General features: G+C 34.9%; 1 protein-coding gene across 1 annotated transcript in view; it reads right to left on the minus strand.

Annotated features, from left to right (window-relative positions):
- Nucleotides 1–4,965: 4,965 nt before the first annotated feature.
- KCNH5 (potassium voltage-gated channel subfamily H member 5) overlaps nt 4,966–16,134 on the minus strand; it is a 234,971-nt gene continuing 223,802 nt past the window's right edge. Inside the window, exon 11 of the mRNA XM_037501979.1 lies at nt 4,966–6,831. Coding sequence (XP_037357876.1) covers nt 5,884–6,831 — 948 coding nt within the window. The 3' untranslated portion in view covers nt 4,966–5,883. The remainder of the gene's footprint in view (nt 6,832–16,134) is intronic.

A 16,134-nucleotide genomic window follows, 5' to 3' on the forward strand; every position in this document is an offset into this window, starting at 1 on the left:
TACAAACAATGATACAGACCAGTTAACTCAATTAATTTTTTTAATTGCATGCAACAACATTTTGAATTCTGAATTTATTATTTATCAAATCCTAAGATTAACAAAGGTTAGTAATTCTCATTATTTTGTTTAAAGATTTCTTGACACTTTGAAATGCACCTGACTTTGTCCTTTTCTTTTACTTGGTGATATAACAATATGAAAATAATCATAATTATAGAAATGTAGATGTTATAACTGTATTTGTTCAGTTATCCCTGTTGTTGTTACCCCATCCATCCATACTTTGTTTAATGGCTAATGGCTGGTCCAGACTTAATGAATTCTCCTCATTAAGAAGGCTGAACATACTTATACAAAGCAGTCAATAAAATTCCTGTAAAGCAATGTATGCCAGTAAAGTTAAGGGAAGGTAATAAAAAGAATAATCTATACAAACTCACCAGAGTAGATCTGATTGTCCTCATGAGTAATAATAAACATGCTTAAGTCCATGTGCATCTAAAGTTTACCTACTTTCTATTCTTCTTTGTGGATTTGATTCCAACATGAAAATACATATTCTCATTTGGATACCATGTGCTCCTATAGCCTTACACCACTCACCTATTAAAAACTGGACAAATTTCTTTCTGATTGTGAGGCCCCAAGCACAACACCTCAGTTTACTTATCCTAGACCAAGATACGGTGAATGTTTCCTAAAATGTCAAATTGATCACCATTAACCCCCTCCAAAATAATAAAAGTCATGCCATAGCATAAGAGTTTCTATTATCTAATCTGCTAACAACATTTAAGCTGTAAATACAAAGTTTACACTGAAAGCAAGTTGTTTGAAAATATTTATTTACATATGTGTAGATACATATGCAATGCAACTGTGACCTGGAATGCAGTGGACCTATCACAGTTGAAAAATATATAACCATTTAGTAAATAAATAGAATTACAGTGGGTACTAAAGTCATCATCAAGAATGACCAAGCCCCTTAAATCTCCTTTAATTCTTCTCAATATAGTTAGCATTTATAACTAACCTGTCTTTGAGAAATTGAGTGTGCTTTCAAAATAATGCCTAATTCCTAATTTGCAACAAATTTGCAAATTTTTAAAATTTGGATTTGACAAAAGATTAGAAAACTCAATACAAGAACTAAATATCTCTGGTGGTGCATGAAATTTTCCTTGTTTTTATGTGCTCTTGTTAATTTTCTCACAAGTCTCTCTGCATAATGAACATAGTTAAAAAATGCATCTCATTAAAAAAAAGCATTTAATGCCACATGCCACTTTTCTGAATTACCAACATTACTAATCATATGCTATAAAAAGAAACTTTTTAAATTAATGCAATCTCACTTAGGACATAATATTATTGATTTGCAATGTAATTCATATAATTTTTAACCTATTTTTTTCAAGTTCAAGATACACATTGAAAAATCATTGGAAAGGTTTTGTTCATAATTTAGAATTTTGTTATAAGACATCTCTGCATGTGGAGTCATAAATCTTGAGTAAGTCATGATTATATTTCTTAAAAAAGTTGAATGATAAACTATCTATACCTTGACTATCCACCAAAATGTGTACTTTTTCTAACACAGCTGAGAATTTCTGCTGAGTAGTAGTATTAAGAAGAATAAGAAAAACTGTAAAACATGTCTTTTTCTCCTCTTCCCCCAACAGACCTTCATTTGATTAATAGTTTATTTGATTAATAGTTTTAAAATCCCAGATTGTTTACAAGTCTTATACTCACATGCTATTGCCTAGAACTATTTCTTTACCAACCTGTGACCAGAGAAATCTTTAAAACCTAGGATAATATTTAAGGAGCACATCTCAACTAGAAAAAAAAAAAAAAGATAATTTGTTTCAATGAAATTTTAATTTGAAAGTTCATTTTCCAGTTACCTAGTCTCATTGTGACATAAGAAGAGAGCAGCTCTTATCTTCATTTTATTATTTATTGGCTGGGAAATTTGAGCCCCAGTTACACCAGAAATAGTTAACTTGCCTAAGGTTTACACTCTAGCAGCAAAGCTAGATTCAGAAACCAGACAGAGCTCAGATATGCATCCTAGGGGTCTTCCAAAAAGATCATCTTCTCTCCCTTTCTATCAAGACCACAAGATAAATACTTATGTAACAAATTAGTAAAACAGAACATTCAGATAATTATAAAATATTCACACTTTAAAGTATCTGTGTATGATATGTACATTCTAGATAAATTTTCTCATTACCTACATAAAGTTTTGGAAAAGACTCAGAAAATAGCTTAAAGGTAAAAATTATACAAGATAGTAGAATTCATTAGGAATATGACACATAATTTCACCAGGACCAGCCACAGCATACTTCAAAAACAGTCACTGCTCTAAAGGCATTTTTTTTTAAGATTTCTAAAAGAATTTCATTATTAGCATGGCAAATGGGCCAGATCTCAACAGGAGAACAAAATCTCCTTAAATTTAAGAGAAGCTATGACTTGTATTTGGGCTCTGATAAGATTAATTTTCAAAATGGCACTTTAGTTTGTGCTCATAACTACTATTCTTATTAAAGTGCTGGGTACTCCAGAAGTATATATTTATTCCTAGGAACAATTCAAAATCCCAAATTTTCTAGTTCTAGATCTACAGAATTTTTAAACTGGGTATCTGTGATACTTGTACTCAATATGAAATGAGACCAGAGACATAATAAAAATTTTCCACTGTAACAATAAAGTATGTGTCTCTATGCAATGTCTGTGCCCAAACCATTCTAAATATTAGCTATATCAATATGGGACACTGGTGACTTTGGCATCATCATCTGCCTTTGTGTGCCTATCTGCCTTTTATCAAAGTTCCCTCCTTCTACTAGATCACATTTAGGGCAATAATATGCTGATACAGACTGAAAAAACTTGCCATTAAAATGCAAGGCTTGCATTTCCATTTTATTTTTATTTTTACTTTTGCTATTACATTATAGCCACCTGACCAGGCTCCAGCATCTGATCTTGTATGTTATAGAAAAATACTGAAGGTGTGTAAGTTTCTTTGGAAAAGATTTGGATTTTAACTACATATTTATTTACTTCTATTATTACATTGTTCAGAAATATAATCATAAAAATTTTATTCTGGATGCATTGAGAACATCTATGCAGTGTAAGAATAAAACATGCAGTCATCTGGTCCCCCAAAAGAGAATCTACTATTTATGTGCTGGTAGAGGCAACACAGAACATAATTATATCATTATTGCATGTATTTAAGCAAGTGCTCACCCTTTTATTCAAATTCAACTGGTAAGAATTGTGAAATCTGGAAACCTAAAAGACTATTCTATATACAATGTTTGCTGAACACATGCAATCCTGCTGAAAACAGCAGAGTGCATTCAGCACCTGGTCAGTCATGCACACAGGAATAGAGGTGGGTGGAAAAGAAAACTGCACCATAAATAAACAACAGATACTTTTTCCCCCTTTGTGGCAAACTGGAAAAGCTCAAAACCATATACTTCTTTCCCACATATATATAAACAATGATACTGTAGGCCAATTAGGTGAAGCTCTGAATCGATGTCAGAACACAGGTATTATTTGCACCAGTAATAAACAAAGGTGTGGATTGTAACTTCAAACCGCCCTGCTGTTTCATGGTCATTCTCTTATAGCTTTACAGCAACTGTTACTGTTGAAGCATGTGGCTAAAGTTAAACTGACCATTTCTATGCTTAGATTATTTTACTACTTGTTAGCCTTTATAAGCTTGGCCAAATTTGTTTCATATACGATTAAATAGAAAAATACCCTGAATTTCAACAAATGTCAGAGGTCAAGAAAAAGGTACCATCCTCACCATGAAAGCAACAAAGTTCCAATTTCAAGGCTAATTATTTTACTCCATGATTCCTCATTTTCATGTGCCTATGGTAGGTAGATATTGTAGCACGGCATTTAGGCACCCCTGAATACTTCCACTGTGGGTAACCGAAGCTATGGGCACAAAGAAAGGAAAATGGAACCCCAGATACATAACATCTGGTCTGAGGCTCTTAAATTAATGAGGCACATCTTGTGGGCATATGAAGAAGTTACAATAAAAATTATAAAATATCAAGTGTTTCAATAAATTACTTTTTTTTGAACTTCTCCAGTTTGATTGTGATAAATTGATGTTCAGTTCTGGGAGATAATTAGAAAGCTCATAAAAATGGGTAGACTTGATCAAAAGATTTCCTATACACACAGGTATATATATATATATATATATGTAATATACACATATACATACATACACACACAGATGATCCTATAATGTACAAATTCCTGGTATATATTTTCAATTTGATTCAAACACTCACTGCTCTGTGCCATTTATTAAATGTTATGCTTGCACCAATTTAGAACTATGCCTCTCTTTTCAATGTCTTTAAAAAGGTAATCAAAGGAAATGAATACATGTATTTTGCTCTTGATACATATCATTTAAGGAACTAGTTATACACAATTCTTTGTTACTCTTTTCAGTTAATAATAGGCACTTTCTAAGAGGATTTGTGACCCAAAGTACTCTGAAATTCAGTCTGTAGTACCCCTCTTTCATAAATGGAGCTAACTGAACCGTAGTGGTCTACTGTATCAACTCAGCAGAAGTCCATCAATTGAACTGTGTGCAAAAAAGCTTCAGAAAATGGTAACCAGAATAAAACTATAGAAAAGCAGTTATCTGAATTGAGCAACTTAACATCTATTTCTTAGTTGTTTTCTAAACCACATTTCACATGTTATCTCTATAAACAGTAAGAATCATGTGTGAATAATCCTGGACCTGTTTTTTCATTCTTTCTAATACAGACATGCTACCAACCCCCCCCCCCCAAAAAAAAAAATTACTTGTTTATCCCTTTCACATCATTGCAGTTAAGTTTTGACATGATTATTACTTAAATGTTTCATGTGTGTTTGTTTCTTTGCTGAGTCATTCAACTTCACCCTTTAGAAGTTTTGGAAACACAAATTTAGAACATTCTTATCTTTGGAAAATCAGCTTCTTCAACATGAATTGTTAAAAGGCCTTTTTACCCTGTGGTGCAGTAGTTCTATAATAACATACACTATATTAGTATTTTAATATTTATGGGGTTGACAAAATCATCATACAAGATGGTAGGTAGCTGCTCTCCAAGACGGAGGGAGTGGGGATTTCCTTACAGAAGAGTTAATGATTATTATCTAAGTATAATGTTAAAAAATGAGAGGTATAGTTGAATAAAAATGCAATTCATGCACAAAATCCACAGCACTAAGTTCTCAATATCCCACACTGCTATCTGACTTAACAGAACAGTCATTTCAATGGAACAAACTGCCAGTTGGGGAAAACAACCTAAGTTACAGAAAAACACCCCATGGAAAGAGATCATAAAATGGTACTAACAGTTGAAAAGCTGAACTTTTCCTTGATATTAATCTGTAATTTGAACTTAACAGAACAGTGAGGAAATGACAGCTCGAAATACTCAGCCTGAGATCAAATTTGTCATGGCAACATTGGCAGGTTGGACCCTGATTCTTCAAATATTACATTGCCTTGGTTAACAAAAATCCTACCTTTGTTATTATAGATATTATAAATAAATGTAAATTGTGCATGCAGTCAACTGCATAATATACAAGCAATATCTATGTTTTTAATAATCATCTTCTTTGGCAGGCCAGAATCCAGCTGGACATGCAATATTTACATATCAAAATCCATATTGTGTTCATCATATTGAAAGCAAGTGAAAATATATATATGTATATACCATATATACACACATGTATATAGATGTATATACTGTTTGTAATATATTAACAAATATATATGCATATATATTAAAAGTGGATCTCATCTTTGTCAGATTCAGGTGACTCAGGCCTTGAAACGCTAAAAATATCCTGACATGGTAGTTGGGAAGGTACTTGGAGTGGCATTTGGGATTTGGGGGATGAGGTCTGGGGCATACTTTTTTCTGAGAGTATTTTTAATATTTCTGCCACCTGCTTTTCCAGGGCAGTCATTCTGCAGCTCAGGAGCTGGATGTCCTCTTTCAGTTCGTGTTTGACTTCCTGTAGTGTGGTCTGTAAGGCCTGCTCGGGGATGGGATAGAAGGGGTGCTTGGCGTCAGCCTGAATGGGGCTGTGCTCTAGTGGACTTCGTGCCTCACCAGCTTTATCCAAACGAAGGTCACTTTTTGTAATCCCACTGTCACAAGAATCTGTTTTCCTTAGTGGGTTTTTGGTCACACTGTTCTCTGAGTCACTACCCTTGGGGTCCTCCGACAACAGCCCCATGGACTCAGCTTTAGTGACATTGTTCCAATCTTCCTTTTTCTCCTCATGGGCTCCCATGTTGTTCTTGAGTCGCAGCCACCCTTTCCCATTTCCGTTCTTCATCCGTATGGGACTGTTGACTTTGAGACATTTGGGGTCAGCACCACTATTGGGCTTGAGCTCCATGGCATCACGGTTGTTTTGCTTGAGGGATTCACCGGTCTTGACGTAGGCCAGCGATGTCTGGATGGGTGTGATCTGGGACACGGTAACCACACTGGTGCCCGTGATGGAGGCTCCATTCTGTAAGGAGCGACTTTCTACCTGAAGCTGGTTCCGCTCGGGATCACTCTGCGATGACCCCTGATTCCGCAGCTCCTTTTGTTGCTTGAATTTCTGGAAGAGCTTCCTGACCGGGTGGTCCACGGGGATGCTGAGGGTGACCTCATTCTTCTGTCTGAGACGCTCCTCCTCCTCTTTCTTCACATCACTGATTTTACGAAATATGATCTGTGGAGGGGGAGGGATAGTGAAAGTGTGATTAAGATACAGAGGAATTTATAATTGCCTCACAGTATACTATAGATATTATGTTTAACTGGAAGAAATTCCTAAACATAGGATAAGGTCATTTCTGAAAGGAAAAAATGTTAAAATACTTTTTAACAGGAACGATAATATTTAAAATTTGATGGAACAACATTGACCAAGCTTATCACTTGCATATCAGAGGGTAAATGTAGAAAAGGGACAACTGAATAGAGCTATTTGTTTTCTAGTTTATGTTCCCACTTAATAGAAAATATTAATATGCAAATATACATAATCCAGTGCATTAAACATGTGCGGATACATACATGCGTAAGAAAATATTTTTTTCATTTCCTTGTAATGAATCACTTTTTGTATGTTTTCCTTTTTTATTTTTAATTCCATATGGGTCAAAGAGTAATAGCTCTAGGCTGTTTAGACAGTTTACCAACATAGCATCTAGTTATGGTGGCAGGAGGGATTAAATTTATTTATGTGTCTCCAGAGACCATAATGAGGATCTATATATGAAAGCTTCTAGGAGGAAAATACCAGTTCAACATACAAATTTCATTTCAAATTGATATATTAACTGAATAAACGTTCATAAAAATTCATAAATCTTATACCATCAAAATATTTAGGGGAGTTGTTTGTGTAATAGCTGCACTGATAGAATGTTGAACTCTTCAAATTCCAAAAATTTTAACATTTTAAGTGAGTATACCTATATTTACATATAGGTGGGTATATACAAATAATTAAGTAGAAATTTCATGGAAAATGTACTTTCAAAATAGTATTGGGAAGAACATAAAACTCTTAAGAGAAATGAAAATGTTGACTATGTAAGAAATTACCACTTGCATTCTTAGAATGAGATGTAAATCTAGTAAATGTGAGAATTTTGCTCAGAGTCCTTCTGAAGAGCAATATAACTACAGGTGAGGGTTGTCAGAAAAATTCAAAAGGGAGTTATTAGATAGAGTGCTTTTAGAATCAGACAATTTTATGACACTGGCAACATTACTTACCTCCATCACCTCTTGTTAAATTGTTGGTTATATTGGAAATATATGTGAAGTACACAGTTCCTGGCATATAATAGGCACTCAAAAATATGTTGGTTCCCTCTCTTGAACTCACATAAAATACTTTCTTTTTGAAAACATTTTATGGCCTCTTGATGATCCAGCAGCATCCAGGAGTAACATATAATCATGATTTTATACCAGAAACCAACACTAATGATGGTCACTGGTAACATAGACATCAGGGGGATGGCAATGCTCCACCTACCAACATATTTTCTAAATTCAGATTGATGCACTAAATGCAACTTATCAAGGGGTCAGGACTCATATTTTTATTTAAAAAATTACATAAGTTCAATAGGTGTCTGTAAAGATCATCGTATTTTCCCTTCTCTAGTGGCACACGATTTGGATCTTTTTTAAAGATGCAATACTAATCTCAAAGTCTGACTTCAAAGTTCCAACAGTTTAATTAGAAGTCTTTCAAAGGTTGACATATTATGCTGCCTAAACAAACAGGGCTTGTGCTAACAAGCTTTTAAAATATTAACACTCTTTGGGTCCACACAGTTCTACACATTGAAACACAGATACCATGTTCCTATTTCATCATCTTTCATGGAAAAGGAACACACTTTCATTCTATGAACTGACATGAGAGGACCAAGAGAAATGATTGTCCTCATCCTCTTTCCCACTCACCCCTGATCCTTTTGTTTGTTTGTTTTTATAAAAGTAGTGACTGAGTTTTGGCTAGAGGTAGCTTGGGTGCAGTGTGGTAACTGAAAGTAGCCTTCACATTAGGGAAAAGGTCCATTGGAATCTCTCAGGTGCAGGAGGGCAGGGGCTTGGCACGTAAGAATGCTGGATAAAATGTAGGCCATCCAGGCAATATGCGGGGCATGCTTTTACTGAAAAATCATATATTGATAGTATATGAATGAGTTATATGTTAAAAGTGTTTGCCACTTCTCTGAAATTCAAATTTCACGGGGTGTCCTGCACTTTGGTTTGCTCAACTTTCAATCCTGTTGGCATGCAGCAGACATGTCTTTTTCTTTGTAACATCCATGTGTGCTACCATGTGAAGTTCACAGTTTGTAGAAATCACAGAAATTATAGTGAAAGAGTTGGTGTCCTGGGGATTGAGAATTTGTGGGTATGTTAGGTCAGAATTTTATTTTTTAGAATTTCAATATAATAGCTACTAATTTCTTACAATTAAATTCTTTGTACCAAGTTTGGGATAGGTAGAAAATAAAGAGTGTAATATATGAGGCATTAATTTTTTAAAAAAGCTTTTTCCAGCTTTCCTGATCTGTCCTAGTCCCTTTCCACCAATCAAGAACAAATAAATCTGTGTGAATTGCTACTTTAAGCTGAGAACAAATGCCAAACTACCTAGTATAAAGGGCCTGTCACAGGACTGGCTGCCAGCGGAAAAGTAAGATAGAACAGGGTTGGCATATTTTGACACTAAGAAGATGAAAATAGGAATTAGGAAAGAGAAAGAATAGAGGTTTTGGATATTTGAAGATGTGATTCTAAGAATTTCGTATACTGTTTCTTTCTTCCCATCTCCCTACTCCAGGGGGATAGAGGATGAAATGATATTAGACATAGACTCCTTGAGTTTTGGGGGTACTTATGAACCCCCTGACCTGGACTTTTCAGAGCAGAAAGACCCACAAAGAGTAATGGAAAGGCAGCTGCCCTCCCCGTTCCTATCCTCACTTCCTGTGTAGCCCCAAAGTGCAGAGCTAGGATCTCTCAGGCCCAGGATGCCACAGAAGGTAGCCCTTTGTGATTTCAATCCCATAAAAGACGAAGGAAGGGTATTTTATGAGGTGGGAAAAGTTATAGCATCCTACAGTGTACCTCTCCCAGGTCATTAAATATGTGATGTAAAAATTAGAGTCCAGCAGTTGGGGGCAGCCAGCTAAAAAGGCCATCCCTCTATGGAGTGACTAAAATGTAGTTCAAGCTGTTTGACTTGGGTTATACAACCAACACGCAGTCAGGATACAAATCCCAGGAGTCATATACCAAACAGTTGGAACCAGTTCATAGCACGGCAACTTCATGGGATAACATTGACACTTTTCCTGGACCTTATGAAAACTTGGATATTTGAGTAGGTGAAATAGGGAGCAAAAAAACAGGTACTCAACAGGTAACTCACTCTTCACAGAGCATTTGTCATAGAGAACCATCCCTTGAAAGAAGTGACTTAAATAAATGATTTAAGTTCTATGCTAGTTGGGTAATTGGTAGCCTTCACTAAAAGTGGGGGAAAGCTTGAAGGGAAGCAATCTCTAAACTCTTCTCACTTTCAATGGCAAAATCAGAAAGTAGGCTTTCTTCACTCTATTTCCTGTCAAAATACATATCACCATTTTGTAACTTTTGGTTCTCTTCCAATTGGCTCTTAAATCTTCTTTTAGTTTGCTTCTCCATATGTTAAATTTACTGAAAACCTGTAAGTGGGGAGGGTCAAAATGTAATTTTTCCTTTACTATCATTTTTGATCCCCTAATTTGTTTGGTTATGAAGACAGAGATTTTTGTCTATCTCCAGTCTCTACAACAGTGTCCTCTACACTGAGTAAATCTTCAATAAATAACTTATTAATTTAATAAACTTTTCATATATTTTGTAAATATATCTCTGTGGCAGATCTATGAAGAGAAAACTACAAAGAGGAAAATGTTTCTACTTATTATTTTCTACTCTTCAAACAATGAACATTACCTGTATTACTATCACAGATAGTCAATATTTATCTACTCCTGTTTCCTCCTTAGGAAACAAACATGTTATCATCTACCTTCTGGCATCCCAAGCAGCTAACCCAGTGCCAGGCACAACTATACAGTGAAGAAATGGTTGCCAAATAGAAAGAATTTCAAATCAAACTCTGACCAACAAATCAAACTTGTACAAATTACAGAATTTGAATCAGAACCTACCTTCAAATACTTTATAAGGATACAGCAACAATCATTAAGATTTTTTTGTTCTGTTTTGCTTTAAAACATCCTTGTTTATTTTTTCACAATGTAGGATTCCACCCCACCCCCCGCCCGGAGGTGCAGTCAACAATTTTCCCACCACCAAAGTGCCCACGGTCCTCCACCACACCTCACTGCTCTTTCTACCTTCCCCGTCCACAAATCCCATTCATTCCCTACTCACCCCCACACACTCTGTCCCTCTTCCCCTTCCCTCCTGAGTGCCTCAGATCTAAGGTCTGCTTGCAAGGGTCAGTCTTACAGTTTGTCTTTGTCAAATCCTTTCTTTAGCTTCTCTAGGTTCCAAAAAATAAGTGAAACCATCCAGTATTTATCTTTCCAGATGATGACAATGCAAAACTTTCTTAATGCAGAGTATGAGAACACAGGCACTGAAGTTAAAACAAAACAAAAATGAAGAGATGATTTTCTCATGTTCATAAGGTTCACAAAACTAATAATCAACTGAGGCATCAGAATCAGTTGATCTGTGTTTTACATATAAAGCAATAGACAGCTTTTTATTTGTCTTGTTATAAGAATGCATTATATAACAAATAAGAAAGCAAAGCTGCAGGGTTTTCTAATGTAAGTAACTCATGGTATTTCAAATACATTAAATACAATTTTTCTATAAGTCCTTTCTGTAAGTCCTCATAGTGTTTAAGATAGTTTTATCACCCTACAGTCTAAGTTTGAACAACAATGTATTTTAACTACCAAGGAGACTGCATGTCATCATGAAAATAGTGTGGCTGTTATTCTTTTTCACCATTATGATCATGACTATTCTTAAGCAAATTTTGCTGAATCTTTCCTTTTAAGAAGTGCTTTATACCTTTTTAACTTATTAATCATGCATATAATAAAATGGTTCAACTTAACATGATGGAAAGATTGACTTATCTTATTTAGGTCAAGCCTTTGAAAACAGCTAGTTTTGAAAATAGCTAGTTTTAATTTAGAACTTACAAGTATCTGTATGCTACTCTCTTTGACAATTGAAATAAGATGCGAGCAACAGGAGTTTTTATAAACTATTCCTATCTGGACTATGTGTCATACAGAAAGTAAAAAGTTTCTGCTAGTGCAATACATATGCTTAATATAGATTAATTTTTTTCATCAGTATTTGGAAATTATAATTTTTCTTCAGAAATCAGACATTAAGAATTATCCCCAAAGAAATAATTTTAGAAAGTGAGGGATCTGAGTGAAATTCACAGGGGACGACCTTATATGTATTAAACCATATTTTAAAAAAAGTATATTCAGAATTAAATCATATAAAGGAAAAAAAACATGGATATACAAAAAATGTACATCTTGGATATACATGATTATAAAGAAAACTGTGTATGTGGTATTAAAAGAAATCAGCTTTAAAAATCTAATATTTGTTTTTTTCTTGGTTTTACTAACCCAGAACTCCTGGCACTTGGTGTACTCGGGCTCTATATTTTGCTCAGTGGTAAGTCAGATTGCAAATGAATATCACAAAAATTAAGGACAAACTTTAAAATGAAAAATCATGAATCTGGCTGATTTCAGTCATACCTTTATGGAGGGGTGGGGGATGCACAATAGTCTGTACTCCTTCTATCAGCAAAGAGGTTTATTTCATTTAAGCTTTTCTTCTTTGTGCTTCATTATGTTCTGCGGAGCCCGTGCTGGAAGGTTTAATTTATTTAAATGATAAAAGCTTCTTAAACTTAACAGGGAACACAGCCAACTGAGCTTTCTGTTTCAAAAGTAGGACATTTGATCATAAAAGTGATATCAAAATTGAATAATTTGAATGTGTACTGAACTTTGAAATCCAATAAAGGCAGGAGAAAAAAGGGTTAGAATCATTTGTTTAATGACATGGATTTAATGTTACATAATTTGAAGGAGGCTAGATGTCCATCATTTTCCAGATCTGTGAATTGCAGACTCAACTTGACTGTAGTTTCAGGTCATGGGATCCAGCTGGTTTGTTTTTTTGGTTCTATAAACTTAGTCAATAATTCTAACTCTAGTCCTTCCTTCCATTCCAACTCATACTAATATAACAAAGTGATATTTATTAAACACATCATCTATCTATCTGAGATTATAAATTCTTATTAACAAAGACCACAGTGACGGGGCTGTGGCAGATGGCCATTCTACAAATTTAGATGTGTAAAGGAAGGGCAGTGATGACACATCACACTGTTTTGAAATACAACTGCCTTGATTTACTGAGGACACTCATAAATCTATAAGCTCTTCAGGGGCAAGGAAGGCGATATAGATCTAATTCAGAAAGGAACCAGCTAGCTCAGTCAGTAAGCATGAGATCTAACTCAGCTTCTTAGTTCCTAAATAAATTTGAGGAGTGAAGGAACTAATTGACTAATGTAAGAAAAAAAAAAAGGGTTCAGAGGAAAAAGAAAGGAAGGATGAAAGGAATATCTTTTGATTTGTTAATGTGTTGGGTAATGACTAAAATGAACAAGGGTGGCTGATAAGTTACAAATGCAGAACATCTAGCATTTCACATACAATTACTACATATAATGAAAATGTGTCTAGGCACCATTTTTTTAACCATATAAAAGATCACTCATCTCAATTCTAATATGAAAATACATTTTCACAAGGAACAAAACATAGATTGTAAACTCCATTACTGATATTAGCGTACATCTGTATAGTTGCTCAATACTTCTATTACTAAAGGTTTTTCATTTAAAAAATAATGACAAGGAAGACAAAGCCCTCAAACTAAAAACAGAACTATGCCACGGTAAAGCTGTCAGGGTTGGTATTCACAGACCTGAATATTACACTAATTCATGAATTGATTGCCATGCCTCAATTTCTAGTCTCATTTTTTTTTTCATTTCATTCTTTGCCAGTATGTATCAAATATGACAGCGTCCTAGGTTAACAAAATCAAAGAAAAAAATTATAACTCTCAGGTCAGCAATTTTACTGTGGCCCAGTTCAATCTACCTCACTGTTTTCTTCATTCTTCACTGGACCCCTCACTGCACATCAGCCACAGTGAATCACTTTGAAGCTCAGAATCTATTTGTGGTATGACACATACTCCTCTCTTCTCCTCACCTGCTGGGAATACCTACTTATCCTTTACTACTTAGTTCAACAGTGCTCTTCCTTAGAAGGTGGGACCAACTGCATAATGAGTGGGACCCATCTAACACAAAATCCCAGAGCCTTTTAACTCCATACTTAGAAGTAAAATATTGAGAGCTCTTGACCGAAAATCAGAAAACAGATAGGCATGAGTCATCTTGCCATTCTGTTCAACATCATGCTGAAGGTAACAGCCAAGGAAATGGCCAAGATAATGAAATAAAAGATATGCAGCATGCAAAAGAAGAATTAAAATCATGTCTATTCAGACATACATAATTAAGTACATGGAAAACCCTAAGGAATCTACATACACACACAAACACACACAGGCCTGCATATATCACTCAGTCACAACAAACAAAAGCGCAGCAGATATGGGATAATGAATTAAACACTCTCATTCAAAAGGGAGGGATATAATGATTGTGAAACTTGACAGTTCCTGGCCCACAGCAATAATGCAATCTGACAGGCAGATTCTGGAAGGACCCTTTGACCTCACATTTGGGTAAATTTCTATATTGTTATTTGGAATAAGTTCTCCATTCTGTTGTTCTCTGTGGCTCCTGATTCATCTACCTGGAGGTTCTCTGTCTGTGATCCTCTATAGTCAGGTGTGATTTAAGAGAGAATATCTAAGAATTTCTTGAATTTCAGAAGTAGAGCTTCCTCAGCTACTTCCTGTTTGTGTGAAATTGAGGGTCTAAGGTTGGTTTGGGGCTCCCGCAGAGAAAAGATTTTTTTAAAGTTTAAGTTTGTGGTTTCTTCAGCAATATAATTCTCCCAAACATTTTAGTAAGTTTCTAATATATTTACAGTTAATTTCATGTGCTAAAACACATCTCACAAGAAACTTCTGTCCTAAATGAAACGATTAATCTGGTGTAATCCTTTGAGCTCCTCTCCCCTATCCCTTTCCTGTCCTCTCTCTCCCTCCCTTCATCCCCCCCCCCCAATCTCTCTTTCCCTCTCTCTTCCAGTCTCCTAATGGCAACTACATTGAAGACATCAGACTATGTAGGACATCTCATCTCTTATCTGATCCTTTTCACAAAACTGAATCTAAATAGATTTTCTTGTAGAATGACTTTTCAATTTTCTTTTCACTTTTTCTCTGTTGTTATTCCTTTCCACATGTTCTTAAAAATCAGTCAACTCTCCTTTGAGGCCACATTTTTCTTTTCATATCTTGCAAAATGTAACCAATCACAGCCTCCACATACTAGTAAGTTTTTTTCTAGTAACTGTTTTTTTTTTTTTAAATTGAGGTAACATTGTTTTAAACACTATATGAATATGTAATGACTCTTCAACATATAAATAGAAAATAACATTATTTAACATTCAGCAAATGTAATATATTTTACAAAGAACTTTAGCATATGTTACCCTATTTTCTCCCCAGCAGCTCTATGAATCAGGCAAGGCAATAACCATCCCTATTAGACAGATGAGGGTCAGAGAAGTTACGCCATTTGCCTAAGCTCACCTAGTAAGTAAATGTCCAAGCTGGGACTAAAATGTATGTCCTGATTCCAGCTCCAGTGTTCCTTCCACTATTCCATGCTGACACTCATAATGTTATGCATAATTTTGTTTTGTAATTTACAATGCACTTTCAACTATATTACCCTACAAGATTTCATTTGATACCATGCCTTTGTCCCCAGGAATACATCTAATATGTGACTTTAGATTTGCCTTGTAAGATAATTGCTGAGCTTAGAGAGAACAATTACAACTTAGGCAAGCTACAATACATTTAAAGATTTTTTTTTCATAATGAATGAAATTTTCTGCAGCTTCTGTTGGGAAAACCAGCATGAGTATATTTATCAAATTTTGCATTTGATTTCTATAAAAATAATGCAACTTTTACTTATCACAAATTCTTCACTGCTGAGAAGTATACAGTGAGTAGTTAAATGGTTTTTCTCATTCTCTTTTCCATGAAAAGACTTCTGTAAGTCAGGAGACAAGAGATTAAATACCAATTCTGACACTGATTACTTGTATATACTTAACCAAGTCACACAGCCCTTCTAAATATCAGATATACTTAAAGATCTTTTTAAGATAAACAGTTTTATACTTTATCAGGGTCATTT

This window comes from Talpa occidentalis, unplaced genomic scaffold (assembly GCF_014898055.3).
Source record: "Talpa occidentalis isolate TD23 unplaced genomic scaffold, MPIMG_talOcc4v2.1 talOcc4.11, whole genome shotgun sequence".
NCBI lineage: Eukaryota > Metazoa > Chordata > Mammalia > Eulipotyphla > Talpidae > Talpa > Talpa occidentalis.